The 21,680-nt window shown below is 39.9% G+C and overlaps 1 protein-coding gene across 9 annotated transcripts in view; it reads left to right on the forward strand.

Moving 5' to 3' along the window:
• Positions 1 to 21,680, forward strand: part of LOC137373923 (calcium/calmodulin-dependent protein kinase type II delta chain) — a 485,051-nt gene that overhangs the window by 412,506 nt on the left and 50,865 nt on the right. Inside the window, exon 14 of one of the 9 annotated variants that reach the window (XM_068039605.1) lies at positions 13,862 to 13,894. The exons of the other annotated variants lie outside the window; for them this stretch is intronic. Within the exon in view, the coding sequence (XP_067895706.1) occupies positions 13,862 to 13,894 (33 nt within the window). The remainder of the gene's footprint in view (positions 1 to 13,861; positions 13,895 to 21,680) is intronic. 9 annotated transcript variants of the gene reach the window in all.

Below are 21,680 nucleotides of genomic sequence, written 5' to 3' on the forward strand. Positions count from 1 at the left end.
AGTTCAGTTAGTCATTGACCTATCCGGTTGCAATTAACTTAAATTCTGTTGTGACGGCGTACCCTGGGATATTTGAATTAGTTTAGCTAGCTGTTTGCTCGTTTGGTTTCAGCTATTTCCATTCTTAGAGAAACTATACCAACTGACTGTTAAAACTCGGACTGGCCAATTATTTACAAAAATGTTTTGACCACAAATATACATGATCTTTTGCATAACCTAGAAAATCAGGGTAAAATCAATAATGGAAGGAGGAAAATTGCAAGGAATTTTTTTTCATCGGGGACTGTGTGATGCTGTTTATGTATTTAATCCCACATGAGCTTATTTTCCTCACATTGGAATCTTATACATTGGCCCTGGCGCTGTTTTGATCAGGTGAATTTCTGTGACTTTTTGCTAGAATAATTCTTTGGACTGATCAATAGCATGTACTGGGTTTGAAAATTATGCCTCCAATGAAAAGGCATTTCTTTTACCAGATTGTCTTGGTCACTAACTCACATGGTTAATTTTTTCAATAATTTTAAGAAAATCTAAAATATGATTTAATTACTAAGTCAGTTGACCATGAATGCCCCCGAAGATCTTGCCTAATCAGCCTTCAATATACCAGCTCTCTACACTTTTGGAAAGGTTACAAAATTTTGAAAGAATACGAAGCCTCTGGTTTGGTGCATAAACTCATCTCACTCTTGAAGCCCAAGTTAAAATAAGTGATGTCCTGATAGAATCATTTGCCTCGGGTTATTTTTCCCTTACATTGATGAATTGGAATAGAGACGAGGGTGGGGGGTGGAATTCCAACCTAAAAAGGGTAGGTTTGTGTTGTGTCACGGGGGGTTAAAGTCTGAGAAGTCTGTTTCCAACCCAAACCTGCCTCCAGCTGCCCATTTCCAGTTGTAACTGAAGCAGATTCATTGAGGCAAGGACTTGGTCGATTCAGGAATGAGTGTATTTATACCTATCTCTGGATACAAGTGCCTGTCTGTGGAGTCCCTGCCATCGGGCAACCAGCAAAGACCACCCCCCCCCCCCCCCGAGGCCTCCAGTTCCATCACTAGTCCTCTGTCCGACCTCCCCCACCCACCACCAAGCTCCTGAACCCCACCCCAGGCCTGCAGACCCCCCACTAAGAGGCTTTCAAACCACCAGCCCCAGGATCGTTAGCCTACCTGATTGGCCTCCATACCACCACCAATGCATCCCCACCCCCACAGATGTAGACTTAGCTGATACTGACCGGCTCCCCACCCAACAGGAGGTCTGCAAGGACACAGAGAATTTTACATGGCGAGAAGGGTAGATTATCAAAGAGAGACTGACAGATTGGCAGTAGACAAAGACACTGACATGACGCTGACCAATGTATTGAATTTAATGCGTAGGTGGCATGTTTGCTAAGCACCTGTTGATAAAAGGGTACCGTGACCTAACTGTGCTACAGAACAAAGTTTGCAGATTCTTTCACCTCTTTGTTGCAAATGAAATTCCTTGATAAAAGTGCGAACTTTAGGTGCAGCATCCAGGGTTACAACATTTATAACAGCTTGTGAAATTACCTAAACAAGGGTTTGAAACCACACATCCTCAACTAGGGAATTGTGTAAGTAGATGCCATGGGAACAGCAGCATCATTTGTCTTGAAGTTGCCCTTTAAATTTGTATTGCCACTTACCAGGTATGTTGTTCAAACTTTACTGTCGTCATGTAGACCAGCTGACATATCTAATATTAGCCTTATAAGCATTTAATGGACATGGCCTTACCAGATAGAGAATATTCTACAAAATCATTTTGGAAGCTTACAATTTTTTGGGACATGAAATACAAATTAAACTGTTCGTCTAAAGGTAGTTCTGATTGAGATTTGAAGGTTCCTCCTCTTCCTTTTCTTCATCCTGGCCACCAAAAAAGATCTTTCAGCCTTTATTGAGCTGCTATTTTGACAAATTCTTGGGCAAGTCTGAAAATATAAGAAAGTCAAAGAAACCTGTTGCAAGGATTTTGTCCAAAAAGAAGTCCCTGTGAGGGAGATGGGGAAAGGCTACCTGAATTTGAGTCATAAGCAAAGTTCCATTTTGTATTATGAGCTAACCTTTCTTAAGATTCAAGATTCTACAAAAAAACATCCAAAGTTCCCTATGTTTAGTGAGCCCTACAGTTGTGGTAGCAGTGTTACAGATCAATACATTGTAGATCAATCAGTCAAGTTGAAGAACCATCAATCCCACCATTTAAGAAAAAGTGACCCATTTTCAACTCTGTAGTGCTATTGATCCTTCTTGATCAAAAAATGAATCTAGTCTCTTTGTTGACCTTACCCTTGATATAGAAAAGATATGTAAACATAGCAACATAGAAAATAGGAGCAGGAGTAGGCCATTTGGCCCTTCGAGCCTGCTCTGCCATTCATTATGATCATGCCTGATCATCCAACTCAGTAACCTGTTCCCACTTTCCCCCCATATCCTTTGATCCCTTTCGCCCCAAGAGCTATATCTAACTCCTTCTTGAAAACATACAATGTTCTGGCCTCAACTGCTTTCTGTGGTAGCGAATTCCACAGGCTCACCACTCTCTGGGTGAAGAAATTACTCATCATCTCAGTCCTGAAAGGTTTACCCTGTATCCTTAGACTATGTATGTTTGAAGTGAAAGAAATACTTTACATGAAGTTGGATAGTTGATGTTTGTTACATTTGCTAAATGCACACATTAATTTTGTCTAACTATAGAATGTATTTAAATGTTTTCTGAAGTAATACTACTTGCATTTTCTTATAAAGTCTATGTTCACTCTCTATAATAAGTCCAATTACATTTATACAGTCTTTTTGTGCAGCATAAGAAATTACTTCTTATGTCTGTCTGTAAGTAATCGTTTCCTCGCTGAAAAACTGTACTCACCAGAATTCCTGTTTCATTTCATCTGCTTCAACTGGTAAAGCTTATTCCTGCATTAGCCAATAATTGCTTATTTTAGCACAATTTATGTAATGTTTTTCACTTGTGTCACTTCTCTATTTATGGAATGAAATCATTTAATTCTGCTGCACTGCTAAAATCTAACACATGATTTTTTTTTTTACTAATTTGTGTTTTTTACAGATAAGTTGCTTAAATCCTGCCTTTGGTTCCCCTTATCTATATTAGAGATTTACGTTGCTTTGCTTTTAAACATCTAACTGGGAAGACGTTTTTAAGATTATGTGTTACTTATACACAATGGGATGATAGTGTCAAGTTATAAAAATGTTTTTGAATTTGAAGCAAACAAAATAATAATGAATTACATTCAGAGTTATCACCATTACATGTTATTATAAGCCGTAAGTGGAACTAAGTTCTAACTTGAATTTTATATCTGTATTATTAGCTCAGGATCTGCACTGCAGACCTCCCCCTCAAATCTGGTGTATCAGTTTTTATCCAGTGCCTAAGTATGTTCTATCAATTTAGTTTAATTATGCTTGTACAGAAATTAACTCTATACTTCAATGGCAGAAATGTTACCAAATCTATACATGAATAGATTATCTCTTAATAGATGAGTAACGCACTTTAATCATAGATGGTGCTGTTACTTTAACAACTCAAAATCATTGAACTTTACAGCATTGAAGGCCACTCACTCAGTTGCACCTATGCCAACTCTCTGAAAGAACTCTCCACTTAGTCTCATTACTCTGCTGTTCCCTTTTGCACTTAAAGAAATATTTTGTAAAATATTGTATTTTAATATAAAGAAATATCCCCAGAAGGTACTATGAAAACAGGTGCAAGAAAATAGACATCAAGACATGAAGACAGAGATTAGGAAGAATGATCAACAGCTTGATCAAAGAGCTGTGTTTTGGAATATTTTTCAAGTTGGAGAGAGGCAAGGTTTAGGGAGGCAGTTCTGGAGGGTAGAACTGAGATGACTCTGAAACCAATGGCGGGGCGGAGGGTATACATAAAAGGTTAAGAGTCCGAAGAGTGGAGGTAGTGATAGGCAAAGCTATGGAGAAACTTATAGATGAGGACCAAGATTTTAATTTTAATATATTGGTGTAGAGTAAGTCAATGTAGTTGGCAAGGAAAGTGTTATGAGTGAATGGAACGTAATACAGGATAGGAAACAACAGATTTCTGGATATGTTTTATTGCAAGTGGAGGTTGGGATGCCAGCAAAGAATATTGTTAAAGTAGGCAAAAAGTGAAAATGATGTTTAAAGGGGTTGAGACTGATGATGTTGCAGAACTAGGAAGTCTTATGCAATTTAAAACTCAGCTGGGGGTTCAAAAGAGACACCAAGATGGCAAATGGTCTACATGAGAAAATGATTGGGGAGGGAAGCTTTTGGAGCAAGTGCAAATGATATCTTCAGTCTTCCCAATGTTGAACTGGAGGAAATTGTGACTTATCCAGGATTTAATGGTGGACAAGTGGTCGTACAGCACAGAGGAAGTCAAGAAGTTCAGAGAGAAGTGTTGGAGCAACAGTGAAAGCTGACATGGGTGCTTATGGATAATGTCAAAAAGGGCAGCATGGAAAGGCCAAGGAGAGCTATTTGTGGAACTCTGGAAGTGATTCTATGTGAGAAGTAACATATTCCATTGTTGAAAATGCACTGGCTGCATTATGTTAAGTACGGATGGAAGCATGCAAGGGCAGTTGGATAGAGAAGGGACTGTAGAGGAGGAATAGTATGGCCAATTGAACACTTGGAGAATGAGCAAGGGTGACGCAATATGGTTGCCATCACACAGGATGTGGTTTGCAATGGTTGCTTGAATTGTTTTGGTCTTATAAAGAGGATGGAAGTTGGACTGGATGAAATTAAGCAGATGTAGCATCTTAAATCTTATAATTCTAGTGATTCTGTACCATTTTGTATATATATATATATATATATATATATATTTGTGTGTGTTAGGGGATTGTGATTGACATCGAGAGCGTAGACAGGCTGGTGGAATGGGTGGCAGATGAAATTTAATGCAGAGAAGAGCAAAGTTATATATTTTGGTAGAAAGAATGAGGAGAGGCAATATAAATGAAAGGGTACAATTCCAAAGAGGATGCAGGAACAGAGAGGCCAGGGGGTATATGTACACTAATTGTTGAAGGTAGCAGGGCAGGTTGAGAAAGTGGTTAAAAAAGCACACATGATATAAATAGAGGCATAGGGCAGAGCTTATTTCCCCCCTCAGGCGCAGGCTGGGAGGTGGAGGGGGTGGCCATTGAATCAGGAGGAAAGGCGATGTGGCGGGGGCGGGGGCGGTGGTGGTGGTGGGCAGAGTGCCCGTCACCTTCCCAACTTACCCCGATTAAGTCCAGGCAGGGATGGCCTTCCCGCCCAGAGGGCCAATTGAGGCTTTTGAGTGGCCAATTAATGGCCACTTAAGGCTTCACCCTGCCACTGCTGGCATTTAAACAGCAGTGGGGGTGGGGTCTCTTCCATCTGGGGAGGCTGCCCTGTAAAACCAGGGAGGGGGGTCTTCTCCATGGGCAATGCCCCTCCTACCTCTCACCGAGGCCTCCCTGACCTCCCCAAAATCACCTTTAATCCAGGGCTCCATGACTGTTCATGGTGCCAGGCCAACTGTAGTCACCGCAGTGGCCACCACTCCTGGTGGCGCTGCTGGGACTGCTGAGCTGCCAGCCCTCTGGCTGCAGCTCCAGGAGGCGTGACCCCAAACCTGAAAAGGACAGGGACCCCGACACCAGACACTTAATTGGCCAAGCACCATTAAATGCAGCCGTTGGGCCCCTGAACAGTTGAGGCAGGGTTCACCTCACTTCCCTGGCCAGATGTTGCGACCCCTGATGCCTGCACATAATTCCACCCATGGAGTACAAAAGCAAGGAAGTTATGTTGAACCTTTATGAAACATTGGTTCAACCTCAACTGAATTATTGTATACAGTTCTGGGCACTGCACTTTAGCAAGGATGAGAAGACTTTAGAGAGGGTGCAGAAATGATTTACAAGAATGGTTCCAGGGATGAGGGTCTTCAGTTACTAGGATAGACTGGAGAAGCTGGAGCTCCTTAGAGAAAAGAATGTTGGCAGGAGATTTGATCGAGATGTTCAGACTAATGAGGGTTCTGGGCAGCGTAGATAGTGAGAAATCGTTCCAATTGGCAAAAGAGTCAAGGATCAGAGGACATAGATTTGAATTGATTAGCAAAAGAACCAAAGGTGACATGAGGAAAAACTTTTGTACCCAGCCCTGTTGAGTGGTTACGATCTAGAATGCACTGCCTGAAAGGGTGGTGGAAGCAGATTCAATCGTGGCCTTCAAAAGGGAATTGGATAGCGCCTGAAGGGAAAAGAAATTACAGGGCTGCAAGGAAAGGCGAGCGAGTGGGACTAGCTAAATTGCCCTTGCAGAGAGCTGGCGCAGGCTTGAAGGGTCGAATGGCCTCCTCTGCGCTGTAACCATTCTATGATTCTTTTTCTAACTCCGTGACCTTTATTAAGACCATGACAAGGTGGTGTTCTGACAGATGGTGTGTCTGCTCCAGTTTGATATAAGGATATGACGCACAACATTCCAGGAACTAGTGTGCATGGATGTCAAGGTGCACATTGATGCTTTGGTTAGCAACTCAAGTCTAACTCTTCACCTGTGTGCACACAGGAGTTCCAGAAGAAGGCAGCAGTATGTCTAGTGCACAGAGCCAGCAAAATTGAGGTTAATTGAATAATGATAGGAAGCAGGATGAGTACAAGACCAAACCAGGCAGGTTTCAAATCAAAGGTTGATTTAAAATCCGAGTGACTCTAAACGCAATAACGATTTTAAGTGGCTATCTGTGGGAAACCAGATAGCTGGGAAAATTGTTGCCATTGTTTTTAGATACGTGTCATCTTGGTTTAGATGGCAAATAAAATATATCCAGCATACACAGGAAATAACAATGTATCCTAACCATGTGATGGAGAAACCAACTGCAAAAGTCGTGTAAAAAGTACTGGTGATTAAAAGGACAGTTGTGTTTTCGCCAGTTCAGTTTAATTTTTGTCTGAAGATGAATGTTTAATCCAGCTAATGGTCAGTTGATATTAACCATATACAAGATAGTTTTCATGCATGTATTTTTGAAAATAAATTGCGTAGTTTCTATTGAGACTCGAGTCTCAATTCTTTGGTGCACTTTCAAAGTAATAATTTCTAATTTAATCATTCCACTCTTAGTATTAGGTGTGATAATTGACCCATGTGGTTTCTGAGAGTAGAGAACTTTAGACTGTATGCTTTTGGTTAAGTCTATTTTAAACTTTGAGTAAGATGGACATGGCTGTTTATCAGAGAGTTCTGTCTGCAGGGGAATGATGCTTGCAGCTGTGCCACTGGTGTTCGATCAACCTCTGAATTTATATAGAACATCAAGATGCAGCAGCAGTAGTTTGTTTCTTTGGCATAAATATGGAAGTCTGCCTTAAGTAGTGATATATTGTGTGCTATTGTGATCACTTTTTTCTGAGAGACCTGCAACATTTTGCACCTGCTTTGGACAGGAATAAGAGATGGATTTCTTTCCAACATTTCTTTATAGGAATTGTCTTAATCTGTTTGGGATAAAGGAGTAAAATAATGCTGGGCATTCAGTATGTTTTCTGCCTGTGATGACATGAGTAATATATGCCTCCCAAATGAAGAGTTAACTATTTGTTAGCAAAGTCAGTATTTATATTGTTTTGAGAAAGTTGTATATCCAGTTCAGTGGCATTAAGAGGTTAGCTTCTGAACAACATCGATAATCCATTCCCTAGAATTTGAGCATGATAATGAGCATTGCCAGAGCTTTCATTTCTGATTCATAAAATTGACTGCCGGTAGACCAAATGTTGACAACTGTTTGTCAGATGTTGTTAGAATATCTCATTCTGTTGTTTACACGAGCTTTGACACAATGGCCGGTAGGGATGTGTTCTTGGTGGTATGACCTTCTTATTGTTTTGTCAAATTATTCATTCTTGGGATGTGGGCATCACTAGCAAGGCCAGCTTTTATTGTCCATCCCTTACTGCCCTTGAGAAGGTGGTGGTGAGCTGTTTTCTTGAACTGCTGCAGTCCAGTTGAAAGCAACCCCTTAAGTGGTGTTAGATAGTGAGTTCTAGGATTTTAACCTAGCGATGTTGAAGTTCCAGGTCATGATGGTGTACAACTTGGAGAAAAACTTGGAGGTGGTGGTCCCATGCACTTTTTTCCCTTGTTTATCCTGGTGGTAGAAGTGCTGCCGAAGAAGCCTTGGCGAGTTGCTGCAGTGTATCTTGTGGATTGTACTCACTGGTGCACCAACGATGGAGGGAGTGAAAGTTTAATGTGGTGAATTTGCTGCCAATCAAGTGGGCTGCTTTTTCCTGGATAGTGTTGAGCTTCTTAAGTGGTGTGGGGACTGCACTCATCCATGCAAGTGGAAGTATTCCATCACACTCCCAATTTGAAGGTGGTGGAGAGACTTTGAGGAGTCAAGAGGTCGGTTAATCATCACAATAAAAACAGCCTCCGACCTGTTCTTGTAGCTACAGTATTTGTGAATGGTCTGGTTAGGTTTCTGGTCATTGGTGATGTTAATGGTGGGGGATTTGACAATGGTAATGTCATTGAATTTCAACAGGAGGTGGTCACAGTCTCTCTTGTTGAAGATTGTCATCTCCTGAGTATAAACAAAGAACAGTACAGCACAGGAACAGGCCATTCGGCCCTCCAAGCCTGCGCCGATCTTGATGCCTGCCTAAACTAAAACCTTCTGCACTTCCGGGGCCCATACCCCTCTATTCCCTTCCTATTCATGTATTTGTCAAGATGTCTCTTAAACGTCGCTATCCACCACCTCCCCTGGCAGCAAGTTCCAGGCACTCACCACCCTCTGTGTAAAAAAAACTTGCCTCGCACATCCCCTCTAAACTTTGCCCCTCGCACCTTAAACCTATGTCCCCTAGTAACTGACTCTTCCACCTTGGGGGAAAAAGCTTCTGACTATCCACTCTGTCCATGCCGCTCATAACTTTGTAAACCTCTATCGTGTCGCCCCTCCACCTCCGTCGTTCCAGTGAAAACAATCCGAGTTTTTCCAACCTCTCCTCATAGCTAATGCCAGGCAACATCCTGGTAAACCTCCTCTGTACCCTCTCCAAAGCCTTCACGTCCTTCTGGTAGTGTGGGGACCAGAATTGCACACAATATTCTAAGTGTGGCCTAACTAAGGGTCTGTACAGCTGCAACATGACTTGCCAATTTTTATACTCTATGCCCCGACCGATGAAGGCAAGCATGCCGTATGCCTTCTTGACTACCTTATCCACCTGCGTTGCCACTTTCAGTGACCTGTGGACCTGTACGCCCACATCTCTCTGCCTGTCAATACTCCTAAGGGTTCTGCCATTTACTGTATACTTCCCACCTGCATTAGACCTTCCAAAATGCATTACCTCACATTTGTCCGAATTAAACTCCATCTGCCATTTCTCCGCCCAAGTCTCCAACCGATCTATATCCTGCTGTATCCTCTGACAATACTCATCATTATCCGCAACTCCACCAACCTTTGTGTCATCCGCAAACTTACTAATCAGACCAGCTACATTTTCCTCCAAATCATTTATATATATATATATATATATATATATATACTACAAACAGCAAAGGTCCCAGCAATGATCCCTGCGGAACACCACTAGTCACATACCTCCATTCAGAAAAACACCCATCCACTGATACCCTCTGTCTTCAATGACCGAGCCAGTTCTGTATCCATCTTGCCAGCTCACCTCTGATCCCGTGTGACTTCACCTTTTGTACCAGTGTGCCATGCGGGACCTTGTCAAAGGCTTTACTAAAGTCCATATAGATAACATCCACTGCCCTTCCTTCATCAATCATCTTCGTCACTTCCTCAAAAAACTCAATCAAATTAGTAAGACACGACCTCCCCTTCACAAAACCATGCTGTCTCTCGCTAATAAGTTTGTTTGTTTCCAAATGGGAGTAAATCCTGTCTCGAAGAATCCTCTCTAATAGTTTCCCTACCACTGACGTAAGACTCACCAGCCTATAATTTCCTGGATTGTCCTTGCCACCCTTCTTAAACAAAGGAACAACATTGGCTATTCTCCAGTCCTCTGGGACCTCACCTGTAACCAATGAGGATACAAAGATTTCTGTCATGGCCTCAGCAATTTCTTCCCTTGCCTCCCTCAGTATTCTAGGGTAGATCCCATCAGGCCCTGGGGACTTATCAACCTTAATGCTTTGCAAGACACCCAACACCTCCTCCTTTTTGATAATGAGATGACTGAGACTATCTGCACTCCCTTCCCTAGGCTCATCATCCACTAAGTCCTTCTCTTTGGTGAATACTGATGCAAAGTACTCATTTAGCACCTTGCCCATTTCCTCTGACTTCACACATAGATTCCCATCTCTGTCCTTGAGTGGGCCAACCCTTTCCCCGGTTACCCTCTTGCTCTTTATATATGTATAAAAAGCCTTGGGATTTTCCTTAATCCTGTCTGCCAATGACTTTTCATGACCCCTTTTAGCCCTCCTAACTCCTTGCTTAAGTTCCTTCCTACTGTCTTTATATTCCTCAAGTGCTTCGTCTGTTCCTAGCCTTCCAGCTCTTACAAATGCTTCCTTTTTGTTTTTGACTCGGCTCACAATATCCCGTGTTGTCCAAGCTTCCCGAAACTTGCCAAACTTGTCTTTCTTCCTCACAGGAACATGCTGGTCCTGGATTCTAATCAACTGACGTTTGAAAGACTCCCACATGTCAGATGTTGATTTACCCTCAAACAGCCGCCCCCAATCTAAATTCTTCAGTTCCTGCCTAATATTGTTATAATTAGCCTTCCCCCAATTTAGCAACTTCACCCGAGGACTACTCTTATCCTTATCCACAAGTACCTTAAAACTTATGGAATTATGGTCACAGAGTTTCCAACTTTCCATTTACATATGATATTTTTACTGAGACAACTGAAATTGATGATCAGGGAAATGGCTGGTTGCTCAGGTAGGATTTTGGAATCACAAATACTGATGTAATGGTGCCAGTAAGTGTTCTCAGATCAAGATGTATTATTTGTGTCTGATATTCATTAAGCTGATGGGATTGCAGTCCTTCACCGGACGTTTGGGTACCTGAAGCTAGATTTTAGAGGATTTTTGAGTGTTCAAACGTTTTAGAGCTTATTTCAGAATAATGCAGAATAGTCGAGTTAATTTTGGTATTGGTATCCCTGGATAGGATCTCAATTCTGTCCTTGGCTACATTTGGTGGTTGCTGACTCAATGTATCTTTTCAGTTGCCTCATCAACTAACAAGATGTAGAAATTGTACTGGAGTCATAATCGCCAAGGAATGTAAAGGACAAAAAAATACATTGTTGTGGTTTATCTGAACACTGTTTGTGGTCCATTTGGCTAGTCCCTAAGTTTATAAATTATGTTACCTTTTTTTAAACTATATAAAGAAATGAAGGATAGGAAAAGACCAGCTGGTCCCTTCAGCATATCCTATGATACGATGTAACTTATGCATGCCATAGCACTTTCCCCACCCACTAGCTAAGGTATAGGTTAAGAAAACCTAGTCATAGGTTAGGAAAAATACAAAAAACAGAGGCCAATTAAGAGAAAACTCTCTCTGACCTCCAAATGTAATCAAACAAGTTCCAGGAGAATGTGGAATGCGTTTCCCCAATAACCACCTTCTATACACAGTTATGTTGGCACATGTTCCACCAAAAAAAAATAATCAGTTCCCTCTTGAATTTGCTGGCTCAATCCACCTCCGCTATCACCTATGCCAGTCTGTACCACATAATTATCATCCTCTAGAAGAAGTAGTAAAATCAAAACTATCTCTTCAGAACTTGGTCCGTGCCACCTAATTCAGAGTTATGATTACATCAAACAATTTATTAGGGTTCAATTTATTTATACTCTTTAGAATCATGAGAACTTTAATAGATTGAGTTAGGGGAAAGAGCATGACAGTCATTTGTAAGTTTCTAAGAAGTCAATGCAAGCATTGAATTCAATGTTTTTTGTGATTGGTTCCTGTATGTGTGTGTGTTTGTCTCATTCACTGTCCCTCTTGCTCTGTCAGTTTTGTTCCCTGTCTTTCTCTTGCTTTTCTCCCTCTCCACCTCACCATCATAAATTGGATAATTTACATTTACGAATTGGCAACAAAGCACAACTAATGCTAACGGGGAAGAGGGAGGGCGAGGTAAGGGGGCAATTGTCTGACTTCTCTAGCTAAAGAGGTGATTTTTAAAAAATGGCTGTGTATTTTTTGCTGCTAGCAAGTATGTTTAACTGATTGCAAAACAAGCCACAACTGACTGAGTTTCTGGCAGGGGATGTCATTCCACCAGTCTCAGTTCTTTGATGTCAGGATAGGAAATTGCAAGTTGTAAGAAGGTTCTCCCCTCCCCTCTCCCCCAGCTGGAATTTTGACTAATGGGAGAAAGCGGCAAACCAAATTGCAGCACCCCATTGCTTTGATACATCCATCCCAGGCCAAGGAATATTGGGCCTGTCACTGCTTTTTCAACCTAATGTGCTTTTCAAAGTATAAAAATTAATATCTTCTGTTTATACTGTTCATACATTACCCTCGTTCTGTCTTGCTTACATATGCACTCATGGTTTGTCTTTTTTTTAAGAAAAATAACATACAATTTAGAACTTTCCAAAATAAAGCTTTTGAAATGTTTTGTCTGATTTTTCTTCAGTTTTAGAAAAAAATTAAACACCAGAACATTCAATGGATGAATTTAATCACAATGTCAAATATGTAATATGTTGAATTTAAATTTTTGTTAAAATCCTTATTTTGCCCATCAGATATTTCAGTTGCTGTGATAGAAAATAACAATTATTTAATTTCCTAAAAAAGTTTTAAATGATTTGCCAAAATGTTGCCTTGAACAGTCCTGTGCCTGATCAGTGGACTCGCAACTAGGGTTCCAGGTTGAGACTCCCTTCCTAACTGGTATTTACACCCAACTTTTCCTGTAAAGGGAAAAATTTATTCAACAACTCTTACCGGAAGGAAGGAGGCCAGAATAGTATGTGGGCCCTTTCTTGCACGAATGAAGTGCATTTTCTGTTGGAAAGGCCAAAGAATGGAATTGCTGTGTCTGTGGATTAGACCATCATGATTTATGAAGAGAGTTACAGAAACATCATAACTTGTTCTGTCAATTGCATTGTTAGCAGTGAGACCAACCTGATACAAAGTTAATGTAATGATAACCAAACCTTCTGTAATAAGATTAACTACTGAATCTATGCTTTGTCTATGACTCGGTGCATTAATTTAGTCAGTGCGTCATATGCTGCAAAAACTTTTTCAGAAAATTAACATCAGTGGCTTGATTCCTCATTTCTATCTGCAAAACTATGTATATATCTCTATGCTTAGGTGTACCTAGTTATGCCTGTTAAAAAAAATCTTTTTCCAAGCATTTGAAAAAATGTGTTTAGTGTTTCACTTTCCAACTCTGTCATCCCGTTGTGCCATATGTAATCCCATACAAATGACATCTTCAATTATATATTTTTATAGAGACTTTTGCATATTTGACAGCTACTATAATCTTTGTATCTTGTTTATGTTGCCTTCTAACTATTCTGGTTTCTGCCAAGTTAGTTCAGCTTTTTTTTCCTTCCCCAATACTAATTTTGGGAAAATATGTTCTATCTTTCCGTTGCATTTTATTTTTGCCTTCCATATGTGGAATTGTTTTTTGTTTCCAGATATTTTTGCTGCAGCACAAGATAGATTCTGAAGAAATCCTTTCTTTAAGCTATCAAAATTATCTTCTTTTTCTTTCTCTTTGATTGGTCAGAAAAGGAAGTCCAGTTCGAGTGTTCAGATGATGGTGAGGATTTTTGTCTGACAGATGTGTTTTCCTTGGGTTTTTTGTAATACTTTGTGAAAGTAGTGCATTTTATATTTTTCATTTTCAATTGTATTTTTAAGACACAATTATGCTTGGCATTATGTCTGACTTGAATTTGTTCTGCCTTGCTAATACTACAAATCAAAGCACATCTGATTTGAGATATGAATAACTCAATAAAATCATCTCAAATCCAAAACGAAATTTATTTTCTAACTATGAAGGAATTTGATGCTGCAAAAGGTTTAAAAAGAATTCTTGGTATTTCTCATTTTTTTTTGTTTCTTACCCACCCCTTGCTTTGATAAATATTGAGATATCAAGAGTTATTCAATGCTTTCAAACACCTGCATTTCTTTTCATTGTGTTTTTATAAAACCAGTTTATCCTTTGCAGTTTCTATTTTGATTGAGACTATTTCTGTTACAAAATAATTGTGAACAAAGCTGTCGATTTTGTATTGCATTGTACTAATAAATTTGTAATATTTTAATTAAGTTATTAACAGTACTCTGCCCATAGAATTAATTACAAGGATGTTCATGTGATAGCTGTTACAGTAGCTTACAGTAAAATTTGACCCATGTGTCACATCTTCATGCAAGTCTTGGGACTTATAAACCTGGACCAATGTATAAAATTTATGAAAATGAAAAAAGTGACCTTCAATTCATGGTTAGATGACTTAAAGTTTCTGCATTTTTTGTGCACCAGGAAATACAATATGATTTTTGATTTGTATCATAGAATTAGCCACATTATTGATTCCAAATAAAGGAATTGTTAATCTGCAGGTGGCATAAGGAGAAAGTAACTCCTCCAGTGATGTCCTAAAACACATTTAAGTAACAAGCTGTATATAATTTCATGTAAAAAAAAAATTGTCCAATTGTTCAATTAAAATTTTAATAGCAGGTGACTGTACATACCTCCAAGAAGCATAAATTAATAAAGGATTCAGTCTGACTGAAATGTGTTTAAATGCTATATTTACAAAAATAAAAATATCATATCTCACTATTTCTAAGGTTTTTGAAGCTTATATTTATAATAATGTCAGTAGCTTGGAGGCAAGGCATAATAAATATCTGTAAAGTAGCACATCCATCAAATGCAGTGAGGATTTATAAATAGGTCAGAACATGCCTGCAATCTTCAAGATCTGGCTGCATGATTAAATGTAATGGGTACTGTTGTGGCACAGTGTGTTGGAGTATCACATGCAGTGCAATGGAGAGGTAGGACAGGGGTTCAGTCTACTACATCTGCTATGATATGGAGGCATGAAGTTAGGGCCAGCCACACTTCTAAAGGTGAGAAGAAATTGGAAGGAAAATCAGCCCTTTGTTCCAGGCTTTCTGTTCGCAGAAGAATGGAGAAACCAGAACAGATCATTTGACTGCCCCTATGGCTGCAGTCAGTCCCTGGTCTGGAAAAGAATGTAGAGGGATTGGCACCCTCAAAAATTACCTTTGTGTAAAGATGGCACTTCAAAATGATGGAGAAACAGGACTGCACATTAGCTGACATATTTGAATCTTAATAAAATGTTAGATTTTATTGAAATGCAGTACTTTATATTACTGTTCCTAGGGTTTTTTTTCCTTCCTATGCTACTACAGCAGGTAATCGTCTTGCATGGATAGTCTCTTGGTATTGTCATTAACCATTTCTCTGCTTGGTTTTTTCTTAAGCTAATACAACGATTGACTTTGGTTAATTATCTGTTTGGATTTTCAATTCTGATAGACTTCTTCTTAAGTAGTTGTCTGACAAATTAACCAACCAGAATTTATTTTAGAAACAAAACTATACAAACTAAAAGCAAAAGAGTGTTTTGTTTGTAGGTAAATGAAAAATTAGGTAATGTAGGTATTAACCTGTTTGCAGCCTGTTTAAGGTTATCTTGTCCAGTTACATTTGGGCTGCTGGCATCACAAATGAGAATTGGTTCAATAGTAGTAATCTTGGTTTGATGCTGGAAAAACACTCTGGGAGTTGAGTTGGTCATCTTGTGGATTTGATGTTTGGTCACTTAAAATAGGTTCACCTCTAAAACGAATGATGAGACAATGGAGATAGTGAATTAAATATAAGGGAAGTATGTTTATTTTGAGCTTATAGCTAAATAGTACTGGATAGGATAGATTAGAAATAAAGTAAATGTTAAGTTAAAATAATAGAGAAAACCCAGGAAGGTCCATCGGAAGCTTTTAGCTCACCTCTCTCCAACTCCTCAACATGACATTTCCATGATCCTCGCTCCCCGTGAATCAATATGCTTTACAAACAATTTGATCTACTTATCTGTACATGTCCTTGAAACTTTTAATCTCATTCTTGCAGATAGTTCTCTCTTTATTAGCTACATGCTAAACACAGTGAACTTGAGTGCAGCTTGGTAAGAGCCAAGGCTTAGAAGACCCCTGGGTGAAGTTTAACTGCTTAGCAATACCTGCTGCTGATCAACCCAGCTATCTGATAAAGGATTACTTACAAGGTTACCTGGAACTAATTGGAAAACTTCCATATCTGTTTTCCCTGCCCTCCCCCCAACTTTGCATCTGTAGGGGAACACAATACCTAGAGGACCTCTATTTCCCTCCTATTGAGGACCAATTAAGGATGCAAAGTTTGGCGCTCCACAACCCCCACTGCAAACCAACTCCACGCCTGACCAACATTAAAAAGGTCAGCCAATAAAGCTTCCCCTTTTTGATTTCCTTTCTTCTACCATACCTTAATTGTTCCCTCCTTTGTCTTCCATCTGCCCTAACCCTTCTTGGCCTACACATAGCCTTGACTCCCTGTATGCAATGCCACAAAATTGCCTAACGTTAAATGCTTCTACTTTCCCTGTCTTTCCTTTCCTGATTTTATCCTCTTGGTTGTATTTAGCTAATTTAATGTTTTATTTTTACCCTGTGTAACCTAACTTTTTTCGACTTTTCTTTAAACTACATTTTAAATCTTCTAGCTCTTCAGAATCTCAAATTTGTAGACTGTTGATACAAGCATCTTATTTAACATAAATTCTAGAGGACTAGAAGACACAAGTGCACAACTGGCAAACTAAACACAAAACAAGAGCAATCATGCAGAATATTCTTTCATAAAATAGTGATGAGCAGTGTTAAGATCCTGTGTAATCTGCTTACACGTGAGTGAATGATCTAAAGATTTGTTTTAGAATTCAAGGAATACAAGTAGAATCATTGAATAGAATCACAGAACGTTTATGGCGCAGAAAGAGGACACTTGGCCCATTGTGTCTGTACGATCCACCCATTCTAATCCCACCTTCCAGCATTTGGTCCGTAACCCTGCAGATTACGGCACTTGAGGTGCATATCCAGACTCCTTTTGAATGAGTTGAGGTTTTCTGCCTCAACTGCCATTTCAGGCAGTGGGTTACACACCCCCACCATTCTCTGGGTGAAAACATTTTTCCTCATCTTCCATCTAATCTTTGTACCAATCACTTTAAATCTATGCCCCTAGTCACTGACCTCTCTGCTAAGGTAAATTGGCCCTTCACCTCCACTCTATCCAGGTCCCTCAAAGTTTTGTACATTTCAATCAGATCTCTTCTCAGCCTTCTCTGTTCCAAGGAGAACAACCCCAGCCTATCCAATCTTTCCTCATAGCTGCACTTTTCCAGTCCTGGTAACATCCTTGTAAATCTCCTCTGTACCCTCTCTAGTGCAATTACATCCTTTCTGTAATGAGGTGACCAGAACTGCACACAATACTCAAGTTGTGGCCTAACCAATGATTTATACAGTTCCAGCATAACCTCCCTGCTTTTGTATTCTATGCCTTGGCTAATACAGGAAAGGATTCCATATTTTTCCTTAACCACCTTATCGACCTGTCCTGCTACCTTCAGGGATCTGTAGACATTCACTCTAAGGTCCCTCACTTCCTCTACACTTCTCATTTTTTTCCCATTAATTGTATTCTTTTGCCTTGTTTAACCTCCCCAAATGCATCATCTCACTCTTCTCTGCGTTGAACTCCATGTGCCACTTTTCTGGCCAGACCATCAATATCTTCCTGCAGCCTACAGCTATCCTCCTCGCTATTTACCACATGGTCAATCTTTGTGTCGCCTGCAAACTTCTTGATCATGCCCCCTACATTTTTGTCCAATCATTAATATACACCACAAAAAGCAAGGGACCCAGTACTGAGCCCTGCGGAACGCCACTGGAAACAGTCCCCCAGTCGCAAAAACACCCGTCAACAATTACCCTTTTGTTTCCTGCCACTGAGCCAATTTTGTATCCATCTTGCTGCATTTCCCTAGATCCCATGGGATTTTATTTTTAAAATGCAGAACTTTGTTTCAGGAGAGTAATTAGAGTCCACTGGTGGATTGTGCATGCAGTGTGAGGGCGTGGACTTGATGGCCAAGTAGATTTTTCTTTAGGCTTTGTAATTTTTAAAAGGCCGGTACAGCATCTGTTTTGGAGAATTGAAGATGTTAAGGAAAGAATTAGATGGTCAAATATTCTGTAGAATACTATGATTCTAATCCTGCTAGTACTATGGCAATCTCATTGATGGAATGCAGCAGATTCAGCTGAATAGTTTAAGTTTGTAATATTAATTGTGATCTTCGAGTTTCCTACCAGAATATTAACAAGGAGACAAAATGTTTAATTGCTTTACCATGAAAGTTTTATTTGTGGAAAAATGCATCTCTTGGGACTGAATTTGGGAAAGGTCCACGACCATATAGATTGTACCGAGGCTTAATTGCCAAATGGCCTTTTCCATATTTGTCCTTATACTGTACTAGACAGTCTAAAATGTGTTTTAAGCTTTTGTCAATTTACAGAGGCCTAAAAATAGAAGCAATCTGTCCTTAATGATGCGTACCTTTCTATAGACAATTTAAATTGTTTTTTGAGAGACTTTTGCCTCCACTACTGAGGCCCTTCAACGTAGAATAATTCAAAGAAGCAAAGTAATAAAAGCAATGATACTTACATAGCTACACTGCATCTCCTTTTAACTAAATTGAGTGGTTGTAAGCATTTTCAATTAAATCAGTTATGATCAGATGAGGTATTTCTGGGAAATATTTCATATATCCAACACATTAACCTGGAGGTAAAAACAGAAGAATATAATCTAAACTGTCCCATTTAATATTAAAGTTGCAGTTAGTTAGATGAAAAAAAATGACTTTCAGTGATATCTGAAGTATTTCTCTGCGTGCAGACAATTCCTGCCAGTGTTCTAAAACGAGTTTACAGTTAGCAGGTTCTGATTCTGTTGCATACGTTTTCAGTGCACATGTATTGTAATTGATTGTGGTTCATTATCAAGCCAAGCACAGTGGGCGGCGCAGTGGTTAGCACCGCAGCCTCACAGCTCCAGGGACCCGGGTTCGATTCTGGGTACTGCCTGTGCAGACTTTGCAAGTTCTCCCTGTGACCGCGTGGGTTTTGCTCCCACAGCCAAAGACTTGCAGCTGATGGGTAAATTGGCCTTTGTAAATTGCCCCTAGTGTAGATAGGTGGTCGGGAATATGGGATTACTGTAGGGTTAGTATAAATGGGTGGTTGTTGGTCGGCACAGACTCGAAGGGCCTGTTTCAGTGCTGTATCTCTAAATAAATAATAAGGTTAAAAGTAACGATTTGATTTTTAAAATCATGTTAATGGTGCATTGTAGAGTGAATATATCGACTACCAGTTTGACATAAGCGTATTTACTCTTTTAAAAAAAAAATCAAACATATATGAGCTGCTGCTTTTTGCTGAAAATCTTAATTTTATTTGAGTTATTTCTGTTAAGTGTAGTTTCCTGAACATTTGTTTAATCAACAAATTAATGAGGTAAACATATCAGAAAACAATGTAATGATCACTTTGTAATTTTTCTCTGAAATAAACTATACAATTGTTCCTGATTTTCAAAGTTTCAAAGTAATGTCATGTTATTGAAGTAAATGTATTAATTTAGCCTGATGTGTAAAAGTCCATGCAAAAAAACAAAATCTGGTGTATTTGGTGTAAAATCTCTTCTCTGAAAAATACCAGACAAAATGATGGATCTTTTTATCCATCTATTTAGAGCTTTATTCGGTTATTGAGCAATACAGCTTTCAATCTAATGCAAATTTTTCAGATGCTTGTATACTATTCACTAAATTGACTAAACTAAGGCCAAATTACAATCAGACAGATTTTTAAAACTTTTATTCATATGTTGTGTGCATTTTTATATTTTATCTGTGTTTCTACAGTTCTTAATTTGGCAGCTTTCCTTATCCTTCCACCCTCCTCTTTCTCTTCCTCCCCATCTTTTTGTTTGTTCCTTTCCTGACCTTATGGATTTGGCCCTTCTATGAACTAACATCAGTGCAAATAGATTACTTTATTGATACTGTTCTGTGCAGATGTACACCATTTCAACTGGCTTCAGCTAAGGAATCCATCCTTACTGAGGGTCCGGATTTATAAGAAAGAATTGTTAGAGTTAATGAACAAAATTGAGCTGATCAGGATAGAAGCGGAGAAGTAGATGTCAATCAGATTAAGAAAGTTGGATATGATGTGAAGAAAATGAGGAGCAGCACAGTGAACCCTCTGCCAAGTCCCCAACCCCCATCCCCCAAAAGAAAAATTGCCTGGACTTCCATACAAGATGTTGGGTGCCTAGTTATTCTCTCCCTCTTTTTTTAAATTGTCATTTCTCACATCTATTGTCAAAATTTAGATACCTGGGGCTGGATTGTAACAAGCCCTCGACGCGCGATCCGTTGTGGGGGGGCCTGAAGATGGCTCCAGATGAGGTCTGCCACGGACGTCGACGCCGCCAGGGCCCAGCCCAATCCTCTCGGCGGTGGCGCGGCTCCGTGGTGGCCTGCTGCCACTGGGCGACGGGACCACAAATGAATAAAATTAATAAATTTAAATACACTTATCTCCAATCTTAAGGGCCTGCCGCGATCTTTGGTGCGGTGGCCGGCAGTCCCACGCCTTCAGATCCCCGTCCGGGGAAATGGGACGCCATACTGGTGGGGAGGGGAGAAGAGATAAGTTTGTCAGTGGTGGGGGTGGGGGGGCAGAGAGACAGGGTCAAATACATGTAATGGGTGTAGGGGATGGTGGGAAGGGTTGAACCTTAAACTTTGGGCAGTTTGGGCGGGGAGATCAGATGTTAAAGGTAAGTATTTTGGGGAGAAAGAGCAAACCGTTATTGTAATTTTTTTAGGGGGAAGGGGCATAAGAAATTTATTTAATTTTGGTGGATCTTTCATTAAAAATGTAAATATGCAGGCAGGGCTGGCTGCCCTTTAAAAATGGTGCCAGCTACCTGTGCCATCCCCCCTCCACGTGATTGGGGGGGCGGCGGGGCACCCCAGCTATTTAAATGAGCCGCCGCGCTTAAGATCACAGCGGCTCTTTGGCGTGCCATTTTATGAGCTCGTCGCCGAAATCAGCGGCGGGCTCGTACAGTCCAGCCCTTGGTTTTTGTGCAAATGATCTGTTAACTGATATTAACTTGAAAGGTTGTAAAATATCAACGTTCTCTGAATTATAACTTCATGTTAGGTAGCATCAGTGAATTAGAAGGGCACAAAGAATGCAGCTGATGAAATTTAGCATAAATATAAACATTATTTAATGCTGTACAAAGACCCATGCTGAATTGGAACCGTACGTGTACATGTGATGTGTTTGGAATATTTGATTATTTTGTATACTTGTGCTACATTTTGTGTACAATGTGTTACAAACTTAATGTA

Source organism: Heterodontus francisci, chromosome 1 (assembly GCF_036365525.1).
Source record: "Heterodontus francisci isolate sHetFra1 chromosome 1, sHetFra1.hap1, whole genome shotgun sequence".
Classification (NCBI taxonomy): domain Eukaryota; kingdom Metazoa; phylum Chordata; class Chondrichthyes; order Heterodontiformes; family Heterodontidae; genus Heterodontus; species Heterodontus francisci.